Source organism: Lycorma delicatula, chromosome 1, assembly GCF_047948215.1.
Source record: "Lycorma delicatula isolate Av1 chromosome 1, ASM4794821v1, whole genome shotgun sequence".
In the NCBI taxonomy this organism is placed as follows: Eukaryota; Metazoa; Arthropoda; class Insecta; order Hemiptera; family Fulgoridae; genus Lycorma; species Lycorma delicatula.
The window spans coordinates 33,189,585-33,206,196 of NC_134455.1; the positions used below are offsets into that span (position 1 = coordinate 33,189,585).

Genomic DNA, 16,612 nt, shown 5'->3' on the forward strand with positions numbered 1-16,612 from the left:
TGCGGTATGTGGAAAAAATTGATTTCATTTTTAATGTTTTACAACTTATTTTTTTTAATAAAAAAATTTGTAGGTTTTTAATCGTTTCAAGCAATATGACATTTTGTTGGTAAGTAGTTTTTTCATGAAATATATTTTTTTTTTTAATATTGATCCTGAAAAGTAGATTAAGAACAAATTTCATAAATTTAGTCCTTTTAACCCGTCACTATTTTAAGATAAAGCTCAAAACCAGTCAATATGAAACTTTTTAAAAATATATTACATCAATCAAGCATGTGTGTGTGTATATATATATATGTATATATACATAACTTTAATCAGTTATAGTATGTATTGTACTAATCAAATAATCTTGATTAGCTCTAGTGTTATACAATATATTTCCTTATGACACAATTACTACTTTTCCAATCGACGTTAAAACTGTAGGATTTCCCAGGTTGACAATTTGACAGTTACTTCAGTAATATTTTGTTCTTTAAAAATATTTGACAGCTAGTTTTTTCCTTGTTGGCAATGTCAGATATTAAACTTATTTATAAAAAAAATGTAATTACTGAATTTTTATGTCGATATATCTAAACTATTATATAAAAACGAAGAAGGTTTTTGTTTGTTCGGTATAAAAAGAAAAACTACTCAACCAAATTTTTACCCTTTTTTTTGGCTGAGAAGGTTTTATACATGTATTTCAATTAGAAAAAAAAAAATATATATATATATATATATACAGCTAGTTAGGCCCTTCGGGTGGGTCACCCTGGCGGGCGGTGTCTCCGAATGGGATTATTAGGTATCCAAAATTGATTAACTCCTGCGTAAAAATCTTTTTTTTTGAATGATGAAAGTTGATATAATGAAAGTTAAATTAGAAATTTAACTCTAGGACATTGATACTAACAAATCGGGATTTTCCGCTAGTGATCGGTACATTCCGGTGCCTACTTTTTGCTTATAGTTCATTATTTGATGAAGAAAAGCAATCACTTAAATAAAAAAATGTGTTATTAACTAGCAGATCCTGCAATGCTTCGCTATTGCTAGATTTGAGTATATATATATATATATATATATATAGATTAAATGAACACAATTGAAAGTTTGCTTAAAACATTAACAAAATGAACATAACGGAACTTCACAAAATTTAACCTTTCCCTTTTACCCTTTCTCCCTTTTCCCTTTCACCCCTTTTCTTTTCCCTATTTTTCCTTTTTCCCATTTTCATTTTTACATAACTGCCTTTCCCCCATTTTGGCCTTTATTTTTCCCTATTTCCCGCCTTCTTTACCCTTCCCCTTTTCCATTCTAGCTTTCCTTGTTCATTTTCTCCTTTCCATTTACTTTTTCCCCTTTTTTATTTTTTCATTTTCCCCTTCTTCCGTTTCACCTTTTTCGATTTTTTTCCCTTTCTCCCTTTTTCCCCGCGCGTAAATCGGTCCAGTAGTTTTTTAGTCAATAGCGGACACACATATCGGAAACATTGAAACGGAATCGTAAAATATTTAGTATAGCGTGTGTTGCTTTTATGTCCAACAGATAGCGCTCTTTTTAAAAAAAAAACCATCTTTGGTGTGACATCTTCGGTATATAAAAACACGCGCGTATTCGAACGCAACGTTGTGTCAAAATTTTTAAAGCAGTCGGTGAAGAACTTTTGGAGATTTAAATTTTCAACAAACGAACATTTACATTTTTATTTATATATATATATATATATATATATATATATATATATATATATTCCGCATATATATCGATATATCGACATATAATAACACAATTAGTATACACCTGACCACCACGAGGTATGTACTAACGAGTCGAAATTTTCCGCTATTGATCGGTGCATTCCGGTGCTAACCTAAGACACACACACACAAACATACATACATACACACACACACACACATATATATATACAGACCCACATACTAATGTTAAGTTTGGTTAAATTATATTTAGAAATAAATAAATGTAAATCGGTATAAAAATGTTAATATAATGGTTATGTAGGGTCATATTAACAGTAACCAAAAAGTGAACCCCAGAGTCTCACTACTCTGGTAAGATTGTGCGAGCAGTTCGTGCGAGACGAGACCAATCATCAACATCAACTGGTATTAAAAACGGGCTGCCCCTGGGGCGCTGTTTAAAGAAGTGCAATGGGATGCTCTTATAATATCTTTACAAACAATTGGCCGATTTTCAAAATTCAAACGGGATATTTGTTAATTGGTTGAAGACAAACATTTTCATCTATCAGGCACACTCACGATCTAACAGGATATTCAAAAATGTTGTTATATCTACGCAATCGAATTTATGATTTTCAAAATTCAAAAGAAGTATTTACTAGTATAGTATAAAAAATTCCTTACGGAACGCCGGAAGGTGGAGGTAGATTTCACCGGTGCGAAGTAGAGGATAAAATATATTTAAGTTAAGAAAAACTTCAATTTTACTCAATACGACAATGGTTACATATGAAAAAAGTTTCATATGTTTAGCATACGACAAACCCCCATCTTCATACAATTCCGGCAACATTTTGGTGATTCCTTACCGTAAGGGTTGGTCATATCAAAATTTGTTTTTTACAAAAGTTCTAGCTAATGTTTAGAGGAGTAATGACCTCTTTAAACCGATTCGACACTGTGCCTATTAAGGGTAGATATGATATTTTGACTTCAAAACAACCTCATTTTTTTCCCCCTCCTGGCGCAAAATTACGGCATTTTTGGTGTACACAAAAAGTGAAATATATATTATATATATATATAGTAACCAGAACAAAAGTTAATTGATATACTTCGAAAAATCTCGACTGTGCTACACCGAGATCAGCTGTAGAGTTCAATGAGAATAGAGGTAGTAGTGTCGGCAACGGTTTGAGAATCGAACCCGCTGTTATCGAATTCGATGCTTTACGATGACAGGCAAAGTGGAACGCCGTATGCTGCAAGTAATATTGTGCTGAGTTATGACTGTGCATAAATTACAAAGGACTACCCTAGATAGAGCTGTCGTACATCTCAGCACTCGTATCTTTGCCAAGGGCCAGGCCTACGTAGCACTGAGTCGCGTGAGACAATTAGAGAATTTAACAGGTACTTGCGTATTAGCCCGTCGACCAATAAATTGCAAACTTTTGGGTTATTTTTAATATCAACCGATAAAACCATTTATATTTATTTATTTTATAAATATAATTTTTATTCGGAGTAACAGTACAAGGTGAAAAGATAAAGATGCTACGATTTGCTGATGATATAGTAATTCTAGCCGAGAATAAAAAGGATTTAGAAGAAACAATGAACGGCATAGATGAAGTCCTACGCAAGAACTATCGCATGAAAATAAACAAGAACAAAACAAAAGTAATGAAATGTAGTAGAAATAACAAAGATGGACCACTGAATGTGAAAATAGGAGGAGAAAAGATTATGGAGGTAGAAGAATTTTGTTATTTGGGAAGTAGAATTACTAAAGATGGACGAAGCAGGAGCGATATAAAATGCCGAATAGCACAAGCTAAACGAGCCTTCAGTAAGAAATATAAGTTGTTTACATCAAAAATTAATTTAAATCTCCGGAAAATATTTTTGAAAGTGTATGTTTGGAGTGTCGCTTTATATGGAAGTGAAACTTGGACAATCGGAGTATCTGAGAAGAAAAGGTTAGAAGCTTTTGAAATGCGGTGCTATAGGAGAATGTTAAAAATCAGATGGGTGGATAAAGTGACAAATGAGGAGGTATTGCGGCAAATAGATGAAGAAAGAAGCATTTGGAAAAATATAGTTAAAAGAAGAGACAGACTTATAGGCCACATACTAAGGCATCCTGGAATAGTCGCTTTAATTTTGGAAGGACAGGTAGAAGGGAAAAATTGTGTATGCAGGCCACTTTTGGAGTATGTAAAACAAATTGTTAGGGATGTAGGGTGTAGAGGGTATACTGAAATGAAACGACTAGCACTAGATAGGGAATCTTGGAGAGCTGCATCAAACCAGTCAAATGACTGAAGACAAAAAAAAATAAAAAATAAAAATAAATATAATTTAACCAAACTTATCCTACGGTCGCTTCGCTGGCTAATTCTGACTAATTAACACAGTAATGTTTTTTAGTATTTAAATAATAAGTTTAACCCACCGGGTTGGTCTAGTGGTAAACGCGTCTTCCCAAATTAAGTGATTTGGAAGTCAAGAGTTCTAGCGTTCAACTCCTAGTAAAGTTAGTTATTTTTACACGGATTTGAAAACTAGATCGTGGATACCGGTGGTTGGGTTTCAATTAACGACACATCTCAATAATGGTCGAACTGAGATTGTATACACTTCATTTACACTCATACATATCATCCTCTGAAGTATTATCTGAAAGGTAATTACCGGAGGCTAAATAGGAAAAAAAAAAATAAATTCAGTAATTATTTATTATTTTAATAATCAAAACATTACTGTGTTAATTAGTTGAGGTTAGCGAGCGTAGGTTAATTTTGGTTAATTTATATTTATAATTATAAGAAAAAAGCTTGTATTTTTAATATATAAAATATTTTAATGTTCCCGTAACTTTGAAATATTTTCAAGGTTACGGGATCATGATTGTTATTGTGTAATTACCGTTAATCTATTAGTTGTCTGGATCTCAGAAAATTGCTGTATAATCCGCACAGTAAAAAGTATTTCAGGGAATTCAATCGCTTTTGAAATCTGTAAGTTTACATTATTATACGACAATTAAAATAATAAATCAATTTAAATTGTTACTTATTTAATTTAATTAATAAATAAATTAAATAAGTAATTATTAAATTACTTATTTAGTAATAAGTAAATAAATAAATAAAAATAAAAGTAAGTAAATAAATGAATAATAAATGGCTCAGTACGTTAAATACCTTATATTCATAAATCGTTCATTTTTCTAGATGATAAAAAAAATATATTATATAATATTTTTACGTTCAACGAAATTAGTTAATGTAGTCGGGGAGCTTTAAATAGTAATTGTCGTATTTAAAAGAGCTCTTTAAAAATTAAATGTCCTGTATTAAGAAGAGCTCTTTAAATTTTAAATATCTTCTTATCGATGTAACACCTGGCAATTTAAAGTTTAAATACCTCTTATTTCTATAATATGAAAAATACATTTAACGATTAAAGCTATCTGAATGATTTTATTTTATTAAATACTACATAATGATGTTTAGTCCTTTATTATAACACCTTGTTTTTTTGTTGTTTTTTTTTTGTAGTTACGATTTATTGTCGTTTTTTAGTTTAATTTTTATTTTTTGGGAGTTTTTTTAATTTTTATATTGTTTTTATTATTGATGATTTTTCAAAAATGTTTGATCCGCGATGTTTTAAAATATTTTTTTTTTAATTAAGTTATAATCATTCATTTACATGAAAATAAACAAGAACAAAACAAAAGTAATGAAATGTAGTAGAAATAATAAAGATGGACCGCTGAATGTGAAAATAGGAGGAGAAAAGATAATGGAGGTAGAAGAATTTTGTTATTTGGGAAGTAGAATTACTAAAGATGGACGAAGCAGGAGCGATATAAAATGCCGAATAGCACAAACGAAACGAGCCTTCAATAAGAAATATAATTTGTTTACATCAAAAATTTATTTAAATGTCAGGAAAAGATTTTTGAAAGTATATGTTTGGAGTGTCGCTTTGTATGGAAGTGAAACTTGGACAATCGGAGTATCTGAGAAGAAATGATTAGAAGCTTTTGAAATGCGGTGCTATAGGAGAATGTTAAAAATCAGACGGGTGGATAAAGTGACAAATGAAGAGGTATTGCGGCAAATAGAAGAAGAAAGAAGCATTTGGAAAAATATAGTTAAAAGAAGAGACAGACTTATAGGCCACATACTAAGGCATCCTGGAATAGTCGCTTTAATATTGGAAGAACAGGTAGAAGGGAAAAATTGTGTAGGCAGGCCACGTTTGGAGTATGTAAAACAAATTGTTGGGGATGTAGGATGTAGAGGGTATACTGAAATGAAACGACTAGCACTAGATAGGGAATCTTGGAGAGCTGCATCAAACCAGTCAAATGACTGAAGACAAAAAAAAAAAATAATCATCCGATGATAAATATTAATTACAAACTTGTAGAAATGTTACAAACGATTAAAACAAATGCATAATTAATTAAAATAAAATAAATTAATTACAATGTAATATTACATTACAATGTAATGTTAATAAATTATAATAATTGAATTGATAAGTAAATATAACGTTGCATTTTTAAATTTATTTAGACAACAGGCTGAAAGAATATTCAAATTGTTATATTATGTACAATATAATCATAAAATTAATTATTTTTTTTAAACGCTGATTAAAAATATAAATTATTATATACTAGTCGTCTAGGGTTCGCATAGCTTGCCCTTCCCGTCTAGCAACAATTATGTTCATTAACCTTATGCTTATGAGAATAATACCAATAAATAACATTTAAAGCCTGTTCAATTTATTAAAGCTATCTGTGTACTGTTCTTCAGAGCAAAAAATTGGTCAGTACCGGATTCAAAACTTTCTGAAGTATACGGGTTTCAGAATAGTCGGCTCCCAACTTAAAAATAGTATTTTATGGTTGGTTACCTGTTTTTCATACAGGTAAAAATGTATTTTTTGTTTAGGTTCCTACCTTTACCCGATTAGATGATCGTACTTTGTTTCTCATTTTTACTTCCTAGTACAAAGTACAGAAAGTAACTTCCCTCTGATCAGGTAGAATATTCATAGAGACTAGTAACGACTGTCTTAAGATTACCCATCTTACACTTTTAAACTTGTACATTTTGATAATGTTAATTCGACATCCCAAATCTTTAACACAGAAAATTACAGTCGCATTAATCTTTCTTGGTTTTTTTTTACTTCTGCAATGGAAACACCCTCCCATATTACACGTACACGATCAGTTAAAAAAAATAGAAGTTTCTATATTTAGAAATACTGTCTTCTTCAAACCACAGCAATTGCTTGATAATGTTAAAACAGTAAAGATTAAAATTTTTGTCCCATATTTTTAACAGTAAATAAAATTTTTAATAAGTAAAATTACAATAAATTGTAGATTAATAGCAAACACTAAAATAAAACCTTTTTTTTTCCCCAAAATATTTCAAACAACTTAAACATAATAGTACAATAAATCATCATTTATTTAAACTACATATTTCTGAAAACCTAAAAAAATTTAAGTACCAGCCTCAAAAATATAAAAAGTACACAAACAGGCCTAAAAATTCCTATGTTACACTGTACAATTACAACCCTGATCATATTCTTTTTCAGTGAACACAATTCCTGCATACTCTCCTTTTATGCTTAATCTGAAAATTAAAGATATGTCTATTAATCTATAAATTAATCATATGTCTAGGATGTCAGTTTGTAACCTCTACAGGTGGGAGATTTTAATGAGATAATTATTTCAATTCTTAACATCTACAGTCCTTTTATGGGTTAATCAACAAGTACAAAATATGTGTTTTCAATAATATATCAAAACATTTTTTCCCATTCAGTACTACATTGAAGTGCTGCTATATTATAAGATCACCTTGTCAATCAAACAGTTGCGTTTATTGTTCTGATATTACATTTTACATAACACCATGATTACTGTACATAACACCATTTGTACTGAACTCATGATTCAAGCAGCAGTACAACAAATATCACGAGGCTCATTAAGAATAAGATTGAATAAAAATGTCCTAATTCATCAATTTTACATAGGCACATCAGTGCAGCCCATTTATCTTCTTGTCCAAATATAAGTACTGAAGCAAAAATAGGGTTGCGTTTTATAAATGCATGTTTATAAAAAAAAAACTGATATGAACACACCACATGGCTTTCTTGTGTGCCTATAAATTACATACATACATTTTTTTTAAATTAAAAGTACATAAAATTTTATTTCATTATTATTTATTGTAATTTTTTTTACAATAAATAATAACATTTACAATCTGAGGTTAATAATTATTAATAAATCAATATTTTTAAATTAAAAAAAAAAAAGTCTGATTCAAACCGATGTGTCTTCCCCTTGGAGATCCAAATATTTCATTAATTAAAATTTTATTTGGCTATAAATCTGGAACCAATGAAAATAAGTACCACTATGATATATACTGTTGAAAAGCTCTCGATGAGGGCTTATTACTGCAGTTAAGGAAAGTCCAAAATCCAAATTTTTTTGATGTCAGCTGGACACACTTGGTCCAGTTGATTGCAATCAAAAAGGGAGGTGCACAACTAGATGTTACAACAGTCTTAAATCCAAAATTTCAACATCCTATGACTAATAGTTTTTGTGTTATGCGAGATACATATGTACATACAAACATCACGCCAAAACTAGTCAAAATGGATATTTCCGTTGAAATCTGAAACTTTTGTGATCATAATACTTCCTTTACTTTGTACAAGTAAAAAAGTAATAAATTAAAGATATTTTGTTGCAATTTAACACTAAACGCATAAAACATATTTTATCAAAATCTAACAGGTAATACTTTTTATTTTATTTCTGCATCTAAAAATAAATAAAGATTAGCTTGTTTTACATTAATTGTTACAACACGTTTAATACGTAATTTTAAAGCTGCAGAAACATATGTAAGTTTAATGGGTTCAATATGTAATGCAAAATGTAATACATATCTTAACCACTCTCCAGTGGTTAAGATAATAATTGTATAATTAAGCATATTCTTAAAACAAATAACATAAAAAAAAGTTGCATGATGATCTAAGGGTCAGATATATACACCTGTAGCATCATAATTGTCTGCTAAAGCTTTGGGATGCTCATAGTCAGAGTTATTTAATAAAACATGTCATGTTTTATCCAATTCATCACATTTCTTTCTTAAATTTTGATAAATCACACTGAATTTTTTAAATAGTTTCCAAACCATTCAAAATGTTATACACGTGACAGGAACCAACCCAACAAAAAATTATAGATATCCTTTTTATCTAATATTACACTTTAGCAGACACAGAAAAATCAAATATTTAGGAAAAAAGGACAAAAAAGTAAAAAAAAAATAATTTGGCATGAAAAACTCCAAAAAAATAAATAACATACATTTTTTATACATTTTATTTATACACTAATTACATTACTTTGGTTACCGTATATTACGTTGGGTGTTTAATATTCATATATTTAATGAAAAACTTTCTACTGAAACAAATTTAAGGCAACCACGCAAATTTTCCACCTATAAACCAGAATAGTCAGGAAGACTGACTAATACAATATCAATTCTTTAAATTATTAATACATCCGTTTTAGCCATTTAGCTGTTTATTAAAATTAAAAATTTTTATCTTTTAAAAAAAATAAATGTGAGTGTGTGGGTATTTGTATACATATATAAAGAAAGAATAACGTAAATTTACTATAGTAAATGCAGTAAATAATTTTATACAAAAAAAATGTAAATCACTTAATGGCTATAATTATACTAACACAATCATTCAAATGTAACTGGCTCCCAACCACAAAAAAATCTTAATTCAGAAGAAAATATTCTGAATTCACTTAGAGACATGTTTCATCCACTAAAAGCACCAAGACACCAACTGTAATAAACTAAAGAAAACCAGACCCAATTAGTAGATTTAAAACCTGATAGGATACATACATAATCAGGCTTAATTGCACAAATTATTCACAGAACCCTTTCTTTAAATATTTTAATATTTGAAGAAAAATATTTTACTTTAAAAGGTAAATTCAATACTTTATTTCTAATACTGAAAGTAATAAATATTAATTACTACATATCATCATAACATCACTAGAATAAAATGTTAATTTTTTTAAAGTTCAAATCAAAAAAGAACCCTGATAAAACATTCTGTTAACACAAGATACTGATAAGATTGCAGAATTCTACTGAATCAAATTATAAAAATTTACATTCTGTGAAAGGAGTATACATATCAGTAGATTTAACTAGTTTATTTAGTCCGGAAACTTTTTTATATATTTCGTACAACTAGATTTCAAGTATTTATCAATCGATATTAAAAACACAATGGTTGTTATGAATGTTAAAATGTTTATCTCAATATATGCAGTGTAAATAAGTAATTAATACAAATTATAACTTGCCACTCATCAGCAACCCTCAAAATCCTAAAATTGTTAATATGTTATGAAATTTAAATACAACTCAGCATCTTTATTATTGTACACACCAAATTCACAAACATTTTTTTAATAATACTTTATTTCATTTCAATAAACAGAAAGATGCTTATGTTTACAACTACATTAAGTAAATTACCATTTACCTCATACTGAGCAACTTGAAACCTCAATGCACAATTTAGTAAATAATAATTTGCAGTTTTAGTTTATGTATAAAAAGAGGAAAAAACAAAAAAGTACTATCATAACAATTCATGAAATAAAGAAAAGAGAATACCTTTATAGTCAACATGTTTTATATGTAATCCGAATACAGAAGTGAATATATTTTAACTCTAAAACTGTCATAAATAGTGACTAAACAATTTACTTTAACACACTTTTTGTTTTTTTATAGAAAGATACATATTTTCTGACTTAACAATCCTTCTTTCAAATACAACATTCATATCAAACAATTTTCTTCATATTAAAAACACTATATTCATCCAATTAAAATATATATATATATATACTTATATATATATATTTTTTACAATCATCAGTAATTCAGGGCTTAAATTATTTAATATATAATATATAAATAACAGTTGCAAGTTAATTTCTACAATAAATAAAACTGATGTACTACACAATGTCCCTGCTGTTCAATCTCCAAACTTCTGTCTCCGCCAATACATGACGAATGTTGTTTTTTATCATTAAGAAGGATTAAGCTTCCATTTCCAAGCAAAAGCCCACTTTATGACCACCTTCACTGAAATTCTTACCATCAATCAAAGCAGAAAAAGTAAGTGTAACACCTGTTTAAAAAAAAAAAAAAAATCAACAGAAAAAATAAAAATAATTTTAACTATTACATAGCTAGTTTTAAAAGAATACAGAGGAGCTAAACCTCAATTAATACACCAATGCTGTTCCATAAAAAATATCTCAGGTAGATACCTGAATTTATTTTACGCCATCTATTTCTAAAACAGGTTGGTTAATAAAAAGTAACCAAACTTTATAAAATGCATCCTAATCCACAATTTTAGCAATGTCTACTTCATACCACAGCGTGAAGCAGAACATAATATCACATCCTACTTAGAATTTCTTGTTTGCTGTGTAGTTTACATGATGTAATCATTTATGGAAGTTATTGAATCATTTGTAATTTTAAGTGAATTGCAAAAGAAAGGTATGAATATAAAATTATATGCAAAAGTGGGAAAAAATGTACTATTAACACAATTGTTAAACAAGATTAAAATTTTGATTGTTTAAATTACACACAATTTAACATTTGGCTTGAATGGATCTGAAACTTGATTCACACAAGAAAAGCCTAATTTATTAAAATCATTTAGTTCTATGACTGTAATGCAATTAGTAGACAAATCCAACATTCAACCTGACTCGTACCATAATATTCTAACTGAAAAAACTGGGGATGAATTGAATCGTTGCAAGTAAGAAAATCATCACAGGAACAAAAAGATTGCCATTTTGCACTCAGTAAGAAGCAGTTAAATTGCGTCGCTGATAACAAAACATTTTTAAAGATGTTTATGTCAGATAATGTAAATACACTTCTGGTTAGAAATTATAATGTCAAAACTCCAAGTTCATACAGACCAAAAAGAAAAATCAGCACAAGTTTAATCATATATTAAGGTTTTGCTGACGGTTATTTTGCCAATGTTATTTGCCAATGTTATTTGCCAATGTAAACCTACTCACTACACTGGACTTCTTTAAACATTAAGAAAGTATCAGGAGGCCAAACTTTGATGTGAGCAAAGTCTTGGTTGCTTCACCATAGTGATAAGCCTGTGCACATGTGTTAAATCATAAACTTGAGCAAACAATGGGATAACCATTCTTCCAAAGCAAGGAAAAAATAAATTGTTCTGCAGCTTCTGCACTCTCCTGACCTAGCCCCTGAAGACTCAAATTTTAAAACCATCTACATTAAACTAATTTCAATAAAACCTTGCATCCATTTAATTTATAAAATATATTTCAGTTAAAAATCATACTTTAAAGCAAAAAAAAAAAAAATCAACTTTTTTTTTTACATATTCTTTAATGTTTTAAGTATGCAGGTGCCACACTTTTAATTTAATTAAAAAGAAGAAGAAAGTAAATTCACATTGGCCACAAGAATACATGTACGTAACATAGAATTGTATTCAAATATTAATTTTAAGCAATAAACTAGTGTTCAACTTAGATCTCATCACTTAGTTTAGTCTACAAACAGTAGTTTATTTGGCAAACACCTCCAAAATAATTTACAGCTGTTGAAAATGATGACCATCCACATGTACACTCTTCATGTTCTACACTTCTTGTCAGCATGTTTGACCATGTTCCTGGCTACTCTTGTTACCTGTACCATGTCTATTTCTTGGGCGGCATTGGTAACATTACTCTTCCAATTCCTACAGGATGTGTGGATTGCTCCTATAAACAATTTGTTTTAAGTAACTCCAGTAGCATCTCCATAGTAGAGCAAGCTGTATGGCAAATGGCGTTCTTCTGTTGCAACCAGCAGTGACGCTCATCCTCTTGCAGTAAAGTTATGAACTATCAAATAACTTCTTCATACAGGGCAGCATCCAGTTATTCAAAAATCAAAGGCCCTATTATTTGTCACCTTGAGACCATGGACCATATACCTATTTTTTGCTGGTGCAGGGGAGATTCAAAGAAATATTATACGGTTTTCAGTACCCCAGGACCGGTAGTTCAGACTATTAACAGACCTACCAAAATGAAATCACACTTCAGCTGTGAAAAAATGTTGCCTCTAATGAGTTCTTGAACCATTGACAGTAGTGAATCCTTTTAGCCATAGTCAGTATTAGTTAGCTCATGGAAAACCTACATCAATACAGACAACATTTTAGTATTCTCCTCACTGAATGTGGGCTGAATCTAGTGAAAGGAGATTTTGTAACTGCTGTGCTGTTTTAATGTCCTGTACAACCTACATTGTTAAAACTGACCTCCATCTGGCATGTGTATGGTGTAACATCATACCTGTTTCACAAAATTTTTTCCCTAACTTCTGACACTATTCACTGGTGCTTCATTTTCAAATTTCTCCCAGAACTTTTGTCAACACATAATATGAGATTCTGACTCAAAAATCTCCATCATGAATATATGTTCTTCAACAGTTAACTACATTTTAACAAATAACAATATACAATTATGCAGCCCTGTTCAAAAGTCAGTGCTTGACACAGACTGGTAATACTCAAAATATGCAGGCAATAGAGATTCCTACCCACTCCAGCTATAGTCATACCAACATCTTCCACATTATTTTATCCATCTCACACCAATATATGTATTATAACAAAAAAATTCACTTGGTATAAACTACTGAGTGATGGGGGCCTCTTTTAAGTTGAACTCTGTAGTTCTATTACTACACCTAGAAATATTTATGCCAGAAGTACAATTATAAATAGTGTATGATCATTGCAAAATGGCCCATGAATTATTACACAAAGGCCACTGACGTAGACCATTTTATTTAGCCTTATGTTGTATCAACTACAAAAGAAATCTGTACCTGAATTAACTTAAGGCATACTAACAGGCACAGTGCAGTAGAAATGCAATAGGTTTAATTAAAATGTGGAAGCATACGGCACTACCTCAAAGTCACCATAGATATCCAAACTAAGAAGTTTGTCAGTCTCTTTCAGCAATTCTTCTGAAAATGTCTCCCTGATAATGTTTGGGAATAAGCTTTAACATAAGGCAGCCATACCAAAGCCTTTACACCACAGCTTACAAGTGGAACCAAACCATTCCAAAACAAATGATTTAAATTACATAACCTTGTAAAACATAATTCCGGAATAATGTAATTCTAATGTAAATGCTATCGTAGCACAATAGCATTTATATTAGAATAATGGTGAATTAATAGTACTGTGACAGATTTTAGCGACTTTTTTTATTTCTGCCATGGAACAAAACAGCTGATAGTCCTTGCACAAATTTCCATATGTTTTCAATGTGAACAAGTATCTGCACAATAGACATTATTAGAAACATCAACTATATTACTATCAACAAAGTGATATTCTCTCAATAAAATGAAACAATAATGGCATGGAAATGTTGCTGTTTGCTGACCACTGATCATAATCAGAATTTTGAATTCTGACAAAAACTAGAATGAAATGTTTATGTCTTGTCAATTTGAACAGCAGCTGAATGCTGTAGGTTTCTTTTATATGAGGAACTATACAGAGTAAAATTATTCATTAATGCTCATTAGTACACTTTAAAACCTTTTGTTCCACCTTTTTTTGACCATGCATTTCTGCACTTGTCATCTGATTCTAATGAAGAATCTTTCAGAAACACAGATAAGCAAATTTTGAAAAACCCTTTACCATCATTTGCCATAATTTTGATGCTGACAATTCCAATAAAGTGTCTTATTTTTATCACTGCTTCTAACAGATCTGCATCCACCCACACAACTGGTCTTTTTTTCTTTTTCTGCAGATGCCTAATGTTCCATATTAAACTTGCATATACCTTTCTTATAAATAATCTTCAGGGTATTTGACACATGTGCTTCTTGTAGTAAGAAACTAAAGACTTTCTGCCAATGTTGCATCTTAGGAAGTTAGCGGATGTTTCATCTCATATGACAAGATCATATTAACTTGGTGGTTGCCTAAACATTTCATGGAAAACGTATTCGCAGCCTTTGACTCCTTTGGATTCACCACAATTCTCAGTTTAGAACCTACAGTGCTCAGTAGCACTGAGCACTTATAGACATATTTGCGCTTATAGACATTAGCACTAACGTGAGGAAAGATAGTCGGATCCTCAGTTTCTGTTTCAAAACTTTAATAACTACTAGCTGCCACTGCTGCTGTTTTTCTGGTAGATTTTCTACAAGTTAAATTAATTTTTTCAAGTAATTTCTGGAGATACTTTGCACTGATGTGATTTACCTTTTCCTTTCTCTTGGTAACAAGAGGGACATAGGTTAAAAGTTAAGTATTACATGCTAAATGGATTTTAGTGTCCTTGCTGAAAGATTTGCCATTTGAGAGATCTCACCTATTCCATTGAAAGCATTTCTATAGACATATTTCTCACACGAACAAATTCTCTACATTTTTGCTTTACCATGAAACCACCCTGACAGACAGATGAAGCGATTGTATAAAACACCATTAGCCCTGGTTTCCTTTGGTAAATTCACATCTACATAATTAGGCATTTTTGGCAATATCCTTTTCAAACTTTTTTCCCGTATTCTAATAATGTTGTGCAGCATATACTGCACATGCTTGATGGGAACTTTGAATCAGCAAATCTGAGCTCTTGATTCAATAATTTCTATATAAGTTGTATGTGTTTTTTTGTTATCCGAAAATGTTCATTTATTTGTTTTTTACCATATTAAATCTTTGAACCAGAAGGAGCACACATATTTTTCAAGGAGTAATTCATTTTTCTCACACACAATTTGTATACACTATATACCCCTGAATCGTGTACTCTACCAAACTACTATTCATATTAGATTCTATCAAACATACAACTTGTTTGGTATTGATTTAATTGACAATGACTGAAGATTATTTATGCGTACACAAATTAAGTATCGTTGTGGTCATTAAAAAACTGGTTCTTGATCCTAATGTTTCTACAATTAAACATGATGTTGGTAATTAGAAGAATAATACAATAACAATAAAAAATTTAATTTAAGCTGGCATAAAAGTTAATGTTTTGATACCAAGCTAAATGAAACAATATTGGTAAATGATATAGTTATTAACATTGCGGATATTATGCATAATTGCCTACACATTACAAAACTCATACTTAACAAAAAGTATTGATTCTTTATTTTCAAAGCAACTAAATGAAAACTTATTAAGTTTGTTAATTCAACACATTTATTGAAATTGCTGAGATTAAGGGATGAGAAAATTTTATAATACTGTTATTACCAAGAATAAATATTATGTATATAAACTGCAAATAATCACTCATTTTAAGTGTTTTTGTAAGGATTTCCCTCAACAGGAATAAAATCAAAATAATATGTGCATGTCTATTTGTTTGTCCAACTTTAATAAGAAAAAAGGTTTTCTGTGAAATTTTGAAAATGTGAACAAACAAGATTTTGATTCAAACAGATATTGAAGTTACTTAAATGCGAAAACCGAACGCCATTTCCAGTTTTCTTCCACATTTTAATTAAACCTACCACAATTTCTACAGCACGTGGCAGACAATACATTCTAGAGTAATTATTAAGAAGAAATAATAACAACCAAAAGCAACTAAAGCAAAATTTAAGCTTACTCTATATAATACTCTTATACAATAAATATGGAAAACT

General features: G+C 30.0%; 1 protein-coding gene across 1 annotated transcript in view; it reads right to left on the reverse strand.

Annotated features, from left to right (window-relative positions):
• Positions 1 to 9,147: 9,147 nt before the first annotated feature.
• LOC142317291 (voltage-dependent anion-selective channel-like) overlaps positions 9,148 to 16,612 on the reverse strand; it is a 41,257-nt gene continuing 33,792 nt past the window's right edge. The window contains exon 7 of the mRNA XM_075353726.1: positions 9,148 to 11,027. Coding sequence (XP_075209841.1) covers positions 10,936 to 11,027 — 92 coding nt within the window. The 3' untranslated portion in view covers positions 9,148 to 10,935. The remainder of the gene's footprint in view (positions 11,028 to 16,612) is intronic.